Source organism: Galeopterus variegatus, unplaced genomic scaffold, assembly GCF_000696425.1.
Source record: "Galeopterus variegatus unplaced genomic scaffold, G_variegatus-3.0.2 Scaffold1800, whole genome shotgun sequence".
Taxonomy (NCBI): domain Eukaryota; kingdom Metazoa; phylum Chordata; class Mammalia; order Dermoptera; family Cynocephalidae; genus Galeopterus; species Galeopterus variegatus.
This window is the reverse complement of record NW_007727911.1, coordinates 397690-413677: the sequence shown is the minus strand read 5'-3', so window position 1 is coordinate 413677 and position 15988 is coordinate 397690. Positions and strand designations below refer to the sequence as shown.

The following is a 15988-nucleotide window of genomic DNA, read 5'->3' as shown; positions in this document are numbered from 1 at the left end:
ACTGCCACATTGGGGATCAAATTTCCACCTGAGTTTTGGAGGGGACAACACATCCAAACTCTATCACCTTACTTTTTGAATTATTTAGTAATCAATACTTAAGCCTTCTCTATTTTACTTTATAACTTATACAAAGATCTTTACATTTATTATCTCTTTTTTAGATAGCCAGTCAACTTTTGCCTTCACCCTTCCCCAACCCACTGTCTTCATCCTCACTAGAAATGTCTCTGTAGGAATGGGTAAAGGGTCATGAAAATCAACTACAATGTATATTGAGAAGTTAAAAGAAATGTCTCCTTTTAGCCAAGATGTTAAATTAGGCAAGAACCAGTCAAGATAGTTCATTGTAGGGGTAAGCATTGTTTGGAAGATTTAATTCCTTTGGAGCAACATCAGAAGACACATCTCTTCTGATTTGTGGTAGGTGATTTCACTGCTCCTATCTACTCAAGCCCTAGTCAGTCTATTTGACAATGGGCCACTCCCTCTTTCTGGAAGCACTTTCTCCCATTGGCTTCTGTGGTGATGAACTTTCCTTGTTTTCCCCCCAACCTCACTAACTGTTCTTTCTGCCTCCTTTGCTAGTTCCTCTCTACCCAACCTCTAAATGTTGGATTGCCTCAGAGAGCTGTCCTGGGCCCTCTTTTACTGTATTTTATAGATGATCTCATCTAGTTTCACAGTTGTAAATATAACTGATGAAGACTGAAATTTTTATCTTCAGCCCTGGCTTTTTTCCTGAGTACCAAACCTGTGTATGTTATTCTCTATTCAAGCGCCAACATGTTCCCAACCAAGCTCTTGGTCCCACGTATTCCTCAATCTGTTCCTGGTTCAGTTTTCCTCATTTTAGTAAACGGCACTGCCACCTACCCAGAGGCTGAAGACCAAAACTGGGATTGTCATTACCGTCATCTTTTCTTTAATTCCTCATGTCCAATTCATTGGCAAGTCCTGTTGGCTCTGTTTCCACTCTAGTTCACACCATCATCCTGTCTCTCCCAGAATACTGCAGAAGTCTCCTAACTGGGTCTCTGCTTCCACTCTTTACCCCCAACAATTCATTCTTCACAGAGCAGCTAAACTGATCTTTTAAAAATGTGTATGAGATCACGTTACTTTCCTCCTCTAAATTTAATTGTTCTTAGAATAAAATCTCAATTTCTTAACATAGCCTACAAGGCCTGCTTGATCTGACCCCAACTGACCATTTATTAGCCCCATCTTCTGCTTATTTCCCCTCTTCCCCTGTGTACTGTTCTTTAGCCATACTATCCTTTTGTTGTCTTCCAATAAGTCAGTTTATCCTCACCTTAGGGCCTTTGCATTTACTGTTTCCTCTCCCTGAAATGCTCCTTCTTCAGATCTTTGCACCTTCTCATACTTTAGTCTCAGCTCAAACAACAGCTGCTCAGAGAATACCTTATTTAAGGAACCTGCCTTAGTCACCATCACATCACCCTGTTTTACTCTCTTCCCTGTACGTGTTATTATTTGACATGGTCTGACATTAAAGGGTCTCTTTACAAGAATGTGGACCCCATGAGGGCAATGTACCTTCATTCTTGTTCACCACTGTACCTCAGCACCTTTAATGGTATTGATACATGGAAAACGTTAGGTAATTGATAAATGAATGAACAACCCTCATCACACACCTAGATTGTTGTAACTGACCTCTAACTCTTTTCCACCTTGATTGTTTTCTCCCTTGCAGTCCTTTCTTCATGCTGCTGCCATATTAATCTTCCAAACACTGATTTTTATCACCACCTTCAGTGGTTCCCGAGATATACAACAAATCTCACATTGCTTAACCACCATTAAAAATCCTCCGCAGTCTCATCTTAGTCTGCCTTTCAAGCTTATTTTCCATTGCTCTTCAACAGAAGTCTCTTTACCCATTCAGGTTTTCCCCATCAAATAGACATGACATTCTTACCTCAATACCTTTGTGTCCAACCCCAAATTTGGAATGCTTCCCCTTCTTTTCTACATATCCAAATCCTAAATGATCCAAGAACTTTCTGTTGTGAAGCCACCTCCAATCTCTGCCCATAGTACTCTTCTTTCCCTTTCTCTTCTAACCTCTGAAGTTATGCATTATATGCCCCTGTTGAAACATCTATATTTCTAATTTACCTGTGCATGTATATATGTCTTACCTTCTGACTAGATTTTTTAGCTCTTCATGATTTGGTGTCATCTCTTACTCATTTTTAACCCTTCTTTTCCTCCCATTGTGGAACAAAGGAAGGAATGATATCATTAGTTTACTAAATACTGTGAAGACTGACATAATTTTCATTGTTTCACTTATGAATTTAACACCCTTATCCTGAATCTACTGATATGCATCTGTTATTCTTGTTACTTGTATCTAGCACATGGAATTGATTATGCCATGTGAGAGCTGTGTTTGGAGGAAAGAAATGGGCTAAACACCAGGCAGGACAAAGAAAAACGTAATGGTTTAATTTTACTGAGAATTAGAAGGAGCTGAAGAGGGATTGTATGTACTAAGTAGTGGATATGTAAATGCCGTAACCTTCAGTGAAATTGTAATTTCATTGGATAGGTAAGGCCCACACTTCAAACAGCTAAAGAACTTTTTCACAAAGCAATGTGTTGAATGCAAATTAATGTAGCACCCATTGAGTCCAAACAGTGGAATAGAGACATCCAGGTAGTTGGAAATCCCATGATCATGCTAATAATTTGAAGGGAAATAAAGAAGAGTTTTTGTCTCTAGGCATTCACATGACCAATCAGTCCTTTCTGGAGACTGATTCTCTACTAGCTTCTCTGGTCCCCTGTGTGGTGAACCTGTTGGCACTGAAATGTGGAAGTAGAAGCTACAGGGAGAGAGTGTAGTATGCGGAGCTGCTTCTCACTCCCCCCGGCTGGGGCATGGTGTAAGCCTACTCGTGGTTTAATGTGTTATGTGGAAGCAAACCAGCAGTCCTAACTGTCAGAATGAAGCTGAGCGGGCGCCATGTACAACTGGGCCCACAGGTGGGTGGTTAGCGCAGGATCTTTATTGCAACATCTTGCCTGAGTTGGCTCCACCTCCTCAGCAGTTCCGCCTGGCTAGGTACCCTGACTGCAGTGGCAGAGGTGCTAGAAAAGTGCCTGAGATTCTGTCCATGCCAGTGAGTTAGGTCCTCACTCCAGGTTGAGCTTTCTACGCCCCACCCCCTATTTCTGTTCTATAACCTCATTCTACCCCTGCTTAGCCTCTTTAGAATAGACACCTCAAAGTGTCTGCTCAATTTTCGGTTTTGGTTTTGCTCCTATATGGTGCCTCTCCTTGTTGCGCTTGGCTCCACAAGGGCCATTCTCTCTCTTATCCTTGCACCCAAGAGCCCAGGATAGATGCTCACTTGTATGGGAGGGAGGGAGATTTAGACACAGCTGACTGGCCACAAGCACAGAGGAGCACTGGGGAGGCATCATTTGTCCCTATTTCTCTGGATTACATAGAGTCCACTGATCCAAATGAGTCCCCTAAGAGCAACCTCACCACATTACATAAACTTTCAGAAACCTAAAATAATGGGTTTTGTTCCCAAAAGAGGGGTGTGTGTGTGTGTGTGTGCGTATCTCTAGTCATTTGGGTAAAAATAGGAATGTTATACTTAGATGGTAATGAATGTGAAATGGAGCACTTAGCTTCTCACATGGCACAATTGACTAAACAGAAGCACTGAGCCTTTCTTGATGGAACATAGGTTCAGCAAGAGCTAAGGTAACAGTGTTTGGTTAATGTCAGCTCAACATTAAATTTACATTAGACTCTTGTGAAGAAGCTTTAACGTTATCTGTTAATAATCAAGGTGGTACCTGTGCTTAGGTAGACTTCTTGATTTTGCACATGAACTAACATAGCAACTTGCTGATGAGGGATCATGTGAGCTTGGAGATTCGGTGTGCCAAATGATTCTTTGTATGAATAAAAATTCTAGTCAGTGAAGGTCAGTTTCTCTACTCAAGTGAGAGCAATGTTGTTTCCCTTCTAATCAGACACACACAGTGTTTGAAGAATCCAGAAGCCCCACATAAGTGATGTGCAGCCATAGCCTGGGCAGCTCCTCATGCAAGAAATGAATAATCTTTAATAAAGGCTCAAACAACCCTGGCTTCTTTTTGTACTGTAATTGTTTGCTTTAATGGTATGCTTTTCAGTTCTTTGCAGGGAAAATGCTATAAAATTAAGTTATCTTACTTATTCTGCTTCAAGGAGGGCTGGATTGGTCCAATCAGTTCTCCCCACATGTATTTGATTCTGCAAAGAAGACCACTGAAGTCAGCCTCAGTTTTGTTAAAAGGCCAGCATTCCCTTTCTCTTTCAGGGTGATCTGTCCCTCTGAGGGACACTGGACTTGAAACAGCAGGAGTCACCCTCTTTATTGTTAAGACTGGAATTTGTTTTAAACACATTCTAAATCCAGTCTTATGCTTTTTGCTTTTTTTTTGGTCTGTGACAAAGGTGACCCAATTGTGCTTCTTTGATTTTATGAACACAGCTCTTTTTGCTCATATCACAGAGGCATATAACAAAATAGAAAGGATAAAATTGTGTCTGTGTGTAGTAAGGACACATATTTCATGACTAAATTCAATGACATAATCAAAAAAGTGTTGTCCTCTCATAGTCATGAGCTAACAAGCAGAGACTGCATTTCAGGATTTCTTTTTTTTTTTTATAATGCTGAGATACTGTTCAAAAATAATAGAACTAATGAAAATGTCACATTGACAGAGTAGCCCATATTAAGGTTTTACTTCAGGAAGGCATAATTCGGTGAATGTGACATTGACAGCAATGATCTTAGAGTTTACAGAGTTGGTAAAATGTTCTAAGAAGAATATTACAGAATTCCCATTGGAGTATATCACTTTTCATTTTATTTTTTATTTTCTAGAATTAAATGGACTCCAGGAATTAAGGAATTTTAGCTTTAATATCTGCTTAGGAGAGATGTAGGGAGCTTTTTCTTTATATCAGACTCTAATATAATTTATAATACAATCTTTCTAAAGAAAATAAGTTAATTTAACAGTATGGCAAAAATGCATGTGCCTTAGGGTATTTGAAAAATATGCAGGTAGTAAAATTACATAATACTAATGCATTTCTAGTAAACAAGTGTGCCATGTCTAAGTGATTAAAAACATGTAAAAATATTGAAATGGTGAATAACAGTGGAAAAGAGAACTATTGCAAGTAGAATGATTGTAGTATCACTGAAGACTTTACTTAGCTCTCCAGGTTGGTTGAACAAATATTCCAGCAAATCTGGAATGAATAGCAACTCTGTTTACTATGACAGATTTTATTTGTCTTGGGTGCAACCAAGACCACATGCTGTGTTTTATCACGTTGGAAATACTGAAGCAGACTTCTATTGTGAATGTGAATTTTTTTTAAAGCCTTAGCACCTTGCTCTCAACTCAGCTAGGTAAAAGTAATAAGTTTTTCTTTCCTTACCAGCCAGACATCAATAAATCTCAAATCCCTCCACTAAAAGCATGTAGCTGCAGTTCACCATCCTGGTCACCTCCATACATGGCCTGATTCTTCCGTTTCCAAGGGCTGTATTTCTGCCTTTAATAAGCTGATATTTGTTTTCTTTCTCCTCCATACAACTTCTCTAACTTCACATCCTAGGAGAGTGTGCCACTACGAGCATAGAGCCTTCTCAAATTCAATGATGTAGAAACTTCTACGTAGCATAAACATAGCTAACATTCTGTTTTTCCCCCTCATTTATATCCTGTGTCCACAAAACTGTGTTTAGAAACTGTCTCCAACAACATTCACCTACTGGAGTTGTTGATTGTGCTGAATTTATACAAAATGTGTATACCAGGGCTTAATACTTAGTTGGTAATAGCATAGAATATTGTGAAATTGTTTAGATCCTCTTTGCACCTTGGAATAACTCTGGATAGCAGATTCATGCAAAATTCTCATCACTTTTCTTTTTTATGAATTATCAGGATCATTTAGTTAGCAGGGAGATCTGAATAGAAGGAGAAAGAGTAAGGGCTTAAGAGTAAAAGAAAGATCATAGTTTTCACGGATACAATCTTTTCTGTCCTGTGGTCTCTAGATTGATATGGGTTGGTGGTTTTCTCTAGAGTCATGTCATTCTATTTGAAATGAGTTTAAGGCTGTTCTTACACTGAAGAGCCTGGTTGCCAGTGAGATTAGCACTTAATACAGTCTTGCTCCTGGAGCAGAACAGGGCAAGATTTGAGATGGTGGTAAAGGAGTTAGAACCAGCTTCAGTGCCCTAGCCCAAAATCTTGTGGACACCCTGAGGGGCACTATTGATAGGAGTTAGAACCAGCTTCAGTGCCCTAGCCCAAAATCTTGTGGACACCCTGAGGGGCACTAACCAGTTACGATATGAGATAGGCTCAAGTAGTAACTGCTGTACATACTGAGTATCTGATCAGGGTTAGAGGTGAGATTAAAAGAGAGTGAGAAAGGCTCACTCCAGTACTTTTAACATTCAAACAAATATTTGGGCAGCTATTATGTGCCAGGTTAGTTGTGGGTGCTTGGAGATAGAGGGATGAACCTGCCCTTGTAGAACTTACTTTGCAGTAGAGGGCACATCAATAATTTTTGATAGTAAAGGGCAAAATAAAACTATAGCAAGGAAAGAGGATGGAGAGTGATGGGCTGGCCAACATTGGTAAGGTAGTCACTAAGGAGTCTCCAAGGAGGTGATGTGAGGCCCAGGCCAAATGAGGAAAAGCTACTTAAGAGCTCTTTATGCAAAGGGAAAACAAGTGCAAAGATTCTACTGAAGGAATGTTCTTTGGGTATTCTAGGAACAGAAGGAGAAAGAGGGGAAAGTGGTGGATGACGTTGGAGAGAGAGAGTCAAGTGAAGTTAAATGATGATCCCAGGAATGAGTTCATATTAGGAATCTTGATAAATGATAAAGCCAACAGGGTACATGTGTTTTTAAAAGTGAAATTATAATTTTTTTTGGTTTTAAGGACAAAGCTGGAGGCTCAGTAGAATAACTAGGATATCTTCTGTCAAGCCAAGTAGCAGAATGAGAGAGCTCCAAAGCCTAGTGTTCCACATACTACTATTACCAAGCTGTTCTTATTGGAATATCTCCAGTAGAAACAACTACTTTTGTGTATGAGGTTTTTGAAAGTTATGACAATCTCCTTTCAAAATACTTATTAAGGAGTTGAATAGATTTTTTTTTTTTTTTTGGACAGGTTAACTCTACCTATTTCTCCCCTATAGTTCTGCTAAGTATGGTTTGTGTTTCTCTATCTCTTGCAATGGAGGGGCGTAGATCTCATAAGAGATAGCCTGAACCCCTAAACCTTCAGCTGTGGACTTGTGCTGCTTACTTATCGTTTCCCTTCCCATGGCAGTGGCTGGGTGTTGTTGAATGCTTGCTAATAAAATAAGCTATCCCTGTGAATAAAAACCATCTAAGGAAACCTCCACATTTTAGGGGCTCATCAGGATTCTGGCAAAAGCTGTAGGTAAAATTTAATTTTGTATTCAGATTAATAAACCCATGCAGTTTACTTACAGAAACCAAGTGATATGGCACACAACTAATCCATAAATATGGATTTTTTTCCATTCTAAATTCTGTTTTGTTTGGAATACAATGAATGTTGAAGCATCATGGAGACTTGCCAAACTTCTGGGCCTCTCTGACACTCCTGGACTCGAAGAAATAATCCTGAAGCTTTAAAATTCCGTCATAAGCTTGCAACTCATTGTTGATATTGTAAAGAACAAAGTCTAGGGCACACAAGTTTACTGGTTTATTTTTCTTTTGGCAGAATTAACATGCTCTGGTTTCAAGGAAATAGCATGCAACTTGCCAAATCCTCCTTTGGCCTCTTCTTGAGAAATCTCTCTGCCTCTAAGACAACTCTGCCTGTGCTAACCTTGTTCACAAAGGTACAGAGTGAATAAGTAAAATTACTATTTTTAAACTAAAAAGTACTAAAATTATTGGATGAGAAAAGTTGTATATTTAAGAAAAGGTGACAAAGTCGAAAATTGATTCCTAAGACCTGTGTCTCCATTTTTGAATCAGCAGTAACTGTTTCCTACCCAGACACCCCATTGTCTCACAATTATCAGAGGATAAATTAATATATTTAATGGTCATCTGACCCCTACATTGAAAAAAAGAATTATAGGTTTATAATGTGACTTTAAAAAATGTATCTTATAGAAATGCAGTGAGTTCTCGTTATTTGTGGTAGTTATGTCCATAAAGTTGCTGTAAACACTAAATTAGTGAATACTGAGCCATTGCTCCTAGGGGAAATACAGGATTAGGTTCCCATGAGCCTCTGGTCACAATATTTTCATCAACTGATTAAATACACAACCTTGTTTTATGTGTGCTTCTGTTTTTAATATATATTGCTGATTCATTAACGTTGAACTCACAGCCAACAGCACTATAATTCATGCCTGAACAAAACTTATCTAAAAGCATATTTTCACCACATATCACAGGCTTCTTGTGTTTAGGAATACTAGATAGCACTTCAGCACTTGTTTGGGGCCTATTTTAAACTGTGAAATCACCAAAAAAAGCACAAAAATGTAAAAAAACATGGCCCTACATGGACCATGAAAAGGACACTAACTGACGATTGCAGTGTGAGAGCTGAAACAGAAAGGCAGAGCATGACTTTGTACGACTGCAGTTTAAAATGAGTGCTCTGGGCAACTCAGATTTTCACCATTCTGTGCTGAAATGCACATGTCTGTGAATGACTGCAAAAGCACTTTGATTTGGGTTTTAACAACTAGGCAAAGTCACACATATGGAGTTCCTGAATAATGAGGATTGATTATACTTATTTTCTTATCCCTAACACCAGTTTTATTCCATAAAGTTAGTTTAAAAATTTTTTAGGGGCCGGCCCGGTGGCGCACTGCTACAGTGCGCCGCTTGGGAAGCGCGGCGGCGCTCCCGACGAGGGTTCGGATCTCACATACAGACCGGTTCCCGCTCACTGGCTGAGCGAGGTGTGGGCACAGCACTGAGGGTTGCAATCCTGTTGCCGGTCCCGGCCTGGTACAGGCGCGACATTGAGGGTTGCGATCCGTTGCCGGACACGAAAAAAGACAAAAAGGAGAAAAAAAAAAAAAAAATTTTTTAGAGCTCTTTTCCCTGAAAGTTATACACAAACATTACTGATTTATTTTTGCTAATTAACATCACCGTGTGTGATTTATAATCAAAAAAGAAATAAAGTTCAGAGTAATAGAAGTAACTTTTATAAATATTGAAATAAATTCAAACACAAAGGGTCTCTTTTTAATAGGTTTTTCAGATCTGAGGCATTTTAGCAATTTGAAGATATCTGACAGTTATTTAATAACAAAGTTTAAGTAGTTTTTAAAAGTGAATTTCTTAATGAGCATATTTAATTTAAACTACTTTTCATATCCATAAATAGATATTGTACTGTTGGAAATTATGGAACCAAAAATATCTCTTCATCTGGGAGTATACAATAGGAAACACATGTGAGAATTAACCACCAAAATAAAATACTCCCTTAAGGCTAGTGATGCTCGCTCAGCCTAATTGTTCTGTACTATTTTTCAGTTTGGGCAGCAGCTCAGATAGCTAAAAACATTTGTTAAAAAACAAACAAAAAAAACCTCACCAACCTTCCATTCATCTTAATATTTGTACTGAACCCTTCATCTGCACCATTAGACACATAATGAGATATCACTCCCACCTTCACAAGTTCATAATCCAGTGAAAGAAACACTGGTCTCTGTCGGTTATAAATAATAGAAGTACTTCCCAGAGTGACTTAAACAAAAAAGGGATTTTATTGGTTGTTCTGGTTTTGGGAGTAGCTTGATTCAGGAATTAAGCATGTTACCAATCTCTTCAGCTTCACATCCTCTGGATTAAACCCATTCTAACTCTGTCTCTTCTCATGGATGACTGCAGCAATTCCGAGTCCCAGATCTCACATCTCAGACTCCTACAGAAACTCTAGCAAGTGTTGTGGCTATCTGTTGGCTCTGATTGTCCCATTCTGAGCCAATCGTAGCCAAGAGGGATAGGATGTGCTGGTTGCCTGAGCCTAAGTCAGGTGTTCTACCCTTGTTGCTAAGGGATGGAGTCAGCCACATGCTTAGAGTAATTCCTGTGAAGCAAAATCACAGCACTCTTGCTACAAGAAAGAAGAGTGGGAGTTGGACAGCCAAACCAACAAATGTCCACTACAGTTCAGGGACAGAATAAATCACAAGTGCCATGGAGAATCCCAGAGAAGGATATTTGAATCGTCTAGACCCCTGGGTCTTATCCTTTTTAAAATTTGATGAACCTTTCTTCATAAAAATATATACACATATTTGCATGTGTAATTTGCATAAACTTCCATTGAACCTAGGTTTAAAAAAAAACAAAACAAAAAACCTGATCTAGGCTCTTCTAAAGTTTTTAGTGTAAAAGCAAAACTTTGGTACTTTTGGTACTTCTGTAATTTAGCATGTTCTTGTTTTGTTTTTGCTTGTAATATCCTATGTTGACTTTTTGAAACTTTCTCAGAAAATTTCAGCATGATTATCTTAAAACATCACAAACTACCCATATTCTGCTTCTCGTTGATACTGATAATAACATGGTAAGCCTAATTCTTTTTCCAGGAAATTAGGGCCAGAAAGACCCTTTGACAGTTTGGGTCCTTTTCTCAAAACAAGCTGTGAGTTAAGCTGGAGGAAGGGCTTCTCTTTTATATGATAGCTCATTTCTTCTTGTCACATTAAAAAGCAGATTTTATATAAGTATCAGTAATGTTGAGTCTATTTTGAGCTCATGCTAGAAAACCTATTCCAAGTCCCTGTTCATAGAGTCAAGGGCTGAGAAGCCTTTTAAATCTGCCAAGGATTTCAATATAAACCAGTCTGTATTCTCAACATTATCCACTAGGTGCAAACCACAGTGGACACTAAAACTTGTCTTGATCTTCAGGGAGAATTAGTCCAGGAAACCTATTGCTGACACTTGTGATAAAAAAAAAAAAAACAGACAAAACATTATGAATCAGTACAATCGTCATCTGAAGTGAATAGAGCTTTTTTTCTCTGGTTAAAGATGGGGCAATCTAACTCCATCCAAATGGATTTATTCCTGTGTTAGGAAAAAACAGGCTGGCAAAGCTCAGTGCTCCGCAATCAAAATAAACTTTAAGCCCTTCTAGTGATGTCAGCCAGGCCACTGGCTGTGTATGAGCCCACGAAGGGACTCCTGACCCAGGAAGGACAAAGCCCGTAGAAGATAGATCAATGAAAAATAACATGCACCTCAATTTATCTCTCTCTCTCTCTCTCTCTCTCTCTCTCTCTCTCACACACACACACACACACACACACACACACGGACAAAGCCCTTAGAAAATAGATCAATGAAAAGTAACACGGACACACACACACACACACACCACTAGATTTATGGAGAAAAATCTAAATAATACAACCAAAAGATGCAGAGAGCCCATCAACGATGAAGTACTAGCTGTTTATAAGATTCTACGGTAGTGTTTTGCTTTGGAGGTAAAGCAGTATAATTAACCTGGTAGAAAATTGTCCTTTAAAATAAGTATAATTTTCTTGTGGTTTTTTTTGGCTAGTCCACATACATTCTTTGGGTTTAATGGCTTTTTTTTTTCTTCCTGTAGGATCCATGCTCCCTTTGTGATGAAGCCAAGGAAGTACTCAGGCCTTATAAAAGCAGGGTAATATAATACAGCAGGGCTTTTATGTATATGGAATGGATATTGTATGTGGTATAAAGTATCTGCCTGGATCCTTTCTTTAGGAAAAGAGTTTAAATGGTTTTTCATTTAAATTTTCTTTCTATTCTTCAGAGAGAGAGAGTTTAGTGCTGATTTCCATAAAACTCATTACCCCTAAGTGTTTTTGTCTGAGCAGTACTGGTTTTCTTATTCTGACTCTTTATATGAGTCTAAGTTAACTAGCAGGTGCAGCATTTGTTCTTTCTTTAAACTTTTGTCCCTAATCCTTTCATCTTAATTTGTAATTTCCATGGAAGTGTCTTCATGTAGCAAACCATCACACCTTTCACATTCTTACTACCAAAACATTTCTCAGGCAGCTTCCCAACTGGGACACGTTTCATTTAATTGGGAGCTGAGCAGTGCCCCTGATGCTGAATGTAATAGGTGTAACAGAAAAGTAGCAAGATCGAGAGGTAGGAAATATAATGAAACCAGTCAAGTTTTGGAAGTCAGGGACGTTAGATCGCTGTGGACCTAAAATAAACAACAAAAACCTCTCAGCATTAGAAATAGTCTGGGGATCAGTTTATCACTGCAGTTTTTGCATCGTTCTGTGGTCTCTGAAATACAGAGCTTTAGTCTGTCTGCGTTTCAGTTTATTTTACAGGAGGTGGACATCACACTTCCAGAAAACTCTGCTTGGTATGAAAGGTATAAATTTGACATTCCCGTCTTTCACTTGAATGGCCAGTTTCTGATGATGCATCGAGTAAACATCTTGAAACTTGAAAAACAGCTCCTGAAACTTGAGCAGCAAGGTGCTGGAGGCTGACTGATGCCCTCATGATTTTCTACCCTCTCTGTCCATAAGGAATCTTCCTGAGGAAATGACCATGGCCTCATACTCCTTTTGTCACTTTCACAGAGCCTTAAGGATGTTCTGAACTCACTGGTGCCAAATAAATGTTGACATTCCTCTTCTGATTGATGGAAGTACCCATGTGGGAACTGTTTACTTATTGGCATTTTATAAAATAAGAGGAGTATAGTGGCAGGAGGGGTTGCTGGAGGGAGGGAGAAGTCCATTTGTCTTATTTATTTTTCCCTTTTGTATTAATACAGAAGCACTTCACACTCACTGGACAGAGCTATTCTTAGGAGGAAGGCTCTGCATTCCTGATGCTGCCCTGGAGGGCTTAACTTCTAAATGAAAGAATAAATGCTCTTACATTCAGTAGATAAAGTGAAATGTGAATTGTTAATTACCATGCACAGTCAATAAAGGGATGTTTTAACAAATACATCTGCATGAAACCTATTTCAGTGGGACTTAATAATACCTGTTTAAAGTTAGAGTTCATTTTGGTTGGGTTGAAGAGAATAATTATCCTAGCCAAAGAGGCTTCATTTGAGAAAGACAAAAGATATAAACCCCCAAACATATGTAATCTCAACATGCTTTACACATAGTCAAGGAATTGATTCGTAATATTTAAGGACTGCCTTTAATAGTTATTCAATTATCATCAATTAATTTAATTTAATTTATTATAAGACAGTAGTTTTATTGGGTTTTAATATCTTGGGGAAAATTCACTTTGTAACTGCACAGATACGTCATCTAAAGACAAAATACTATTCATTCTATGTAATGTATTAAAAAGTAGTTGTGTACCCTTATTTATATTTAGTCAGGTTCCGCCAATATAGGGATAAATTCACTTGAAAACAAAACTGCCTTTTCCTCTTAAAATCACCTCACTACATTACTGTCTCTAATGAAATTCTCTTGTGAACTATTTGAATTTGGATGCTGTGAGTCACTAGATTTTAATTTGATCAGTATGACTTAGTATTAGAAATTATACAATATTACAGCTAGCTGACCTTAGAGGTATTTTAATACTATCGCCTTCATTTTATACATGAGGAGAACTCAAATTCAGAGAATACCAGGGACTTAGCCTAAGGTCACAAAGCCAGTCAGCTGACAGGCCAGGGTTTGCCCCCCAATCCCAAATTTCCAGTACTCTCTGGACTCACTGCAAGGACTTCATTGTGTTATCTCACAGTATCCCCAACCATTCTGAATCTAACACATATTTGGAAGCAACTTAAGAAGCCCTCCAAAGTGACAATAGAAAAAAAAAAAAAACGTTTACAATTGAATAGTGGTGTTTGTAATTGACAAATTTCTGGATATTTGTTATTATAAATATTTGTCAATATTTGATATTATAAATATTCATTGCGCCCTGTGGTCGGCAGAATTCTAGGATGACCCCAATGATCCTCACCCTTGTATAATTCTGTCTCCTTTGGGTATGGGGGGAAATATCCACTGCTGTGATTATGTTACATTCTATGGCAAAAGGGAGGTAATCCTGGGTGGGCCTGATCTAATTAAGTGAGCTCTTTAAAAGCAATGAGTTATTCTGGGTGGTGGCAGAGAGGAAATCAGAGAGAGTACTCCAGCTAGCCTAGAAGAAAGCAAGTGTTCATGATGTGACTGCCTTGCGGGACCATGTGGTAAGAAACTGCGGGTGGCCTCTAGGAACTGAGAGTAGTTCTTGGCCAATAGCTAGCAGGAAAATGGGGACATCAGTCCTATAGCTTCCAGGAAATTAATTCTGCCAATAATCACTGAGCTTAGAAGAGGAACCTGAGCCCCAGATGAGAACTGCAGTCCTGGCCAACATCTTGGTTTCATCTCTGTGAGACTCTGCTCAGAGAATCCAGCCATACCACACCTAGACTTCTGATCTACAGAAACTGTAAGATAAAAAATTAGTATTCTTTTAAACTGCTAAATGTATGGTAATTTGTTACACAGCAATAGGAAACTAATGCAATCCTTACAACATTGAAGCACAATGGTAGGTACAGTCCTTGTCTTTGAGACACTCGCTGACTCTTGAGCAGGGAGAGGCAAGTTAATAAAGCACAACAACAGTGCAGTGAGAGCTGGAGCTGAGACATGTAACATGGTATAGCAGCTGGATGCCGGAAGTAGCAGGAAGGCTTCCCAGAAGAGGAGACTTAAGCTAGGTGTTGATGGTTGAATAGAAGCAAGGGAGCGGGTCGGGGTGAGGACTGTGTTCCGTCCTGAGGGAACAGTACCTGTAAAAAAGAGGGTGTGGGAGGGCATGACATAGTCAGGATATGGCAGGTGTTTTGTGTGGTTGGAGTGAAACTGGCAAGCTAGATCGAGGAAACCAGCATACAACTCTACCATTCAAATAAGAACATTCCTTCTGCCTTCTCCCATCCCAGTCCTAGAAAGATCAGAAGCTGCCAGAAGCAAGAAGAGAAAGACCTTTTCCTTTCTTAGCTTCCCACTGGCACAAGGCTTCTCAGTGGGGGAAAAAGGTAAGACTTAACCTTAAACCAAGTTCTAAATTTCAATTATGACATGAGATTGAACACACTAAACACCATTTAAAGTGACCGTGGGATCTTCTGTTGTCTGAAAATGCTCAAGAGTTCTGACGCTGCCTGTTTTTTTATCCTAAACAGAGTAAGAAATTCCTCCACTGAATGCATTTTACAGGGCTAGTGAGAGACATAAATAAAGATGCTTTCTGAATGTATCCCATTTCAGAGTATTGATTTCATGTGCCTAATGTTTCTTTTCCCTATAAATCCGATAAATTTACTTATCAATTTGTATTTGAGAGAGGAATGTGGTCATGTGACTAAGAATCCAGGAGATCTTCAGCAGTCCCTCTGGTCCCAACAGCTGGCAAAATGAAAGGCAGTTATCTAGAGACACAGCATCTAAAATATGGTTTGATTATCCCCCTGTTGATAAGTATCAGAAAATGTCATGTCACTTATTAGTCATTTTCATGTGATATTTGTAGCAACAATTACTTTTCCTTTCTAAAATTATGTTTTCAGGAATCAATTTGTTCTTATATAAAGACTAATTTTGATATAAGATGTTCATCACCTACCTCCAAAGGAAAAAGTGATTACAATCTTTCTTTCTTTTTTATTTTTTCTTAAGCTGATGCTTCACAAAAGAGGAGAATAAACATTGAGTTTGGGACTTCACATTGCCACTCTTAGAGTAGTTACAGTGCCTCTTCCAGATATGTCATTGTAGCATTATAAGGGCCTACTGGAACACAAAACTCTTTGGCCAGTTTATTGCAGGAAACAAGGATTCACTCAGATTAGAGTTTTATTGTAGTTG

At 38.7% G+C, this 15988-nt stretch overlaps 1 protein-coding gene across 1 annotated transcript in view; it reads left to right on the top strand.

Moving 5' to 3' along the window:
* LOC103595613 (chromosome unknown open reading frame, human C5orf63) overlaps positions 1-13091 on the top strand; it is a 20093-nt gene extending 7002 nt beyond the window's left edge. Inside the window, exons 2-4 of the mRNA XM_008579049.1 lie at positions 7840-7960; positions 11731-11787; positions 12446-13091. Coding sequence (XP_008577271.1) covers positions 7847-7960; positions 11731-11787; positions 12446-12622 — 348 coding nt within the window. The 5' untranslated portion in view covers positions 7840-7846 and the 3' untranslated portion in view covers positions 12623-13091. The remainder of the gene's footprint in view (positions 1-7839; positions 7961-11730; positions 11788-12445) is intronic.
* Positions 13092-15988: the final 2897 nt, after the last annotated feature.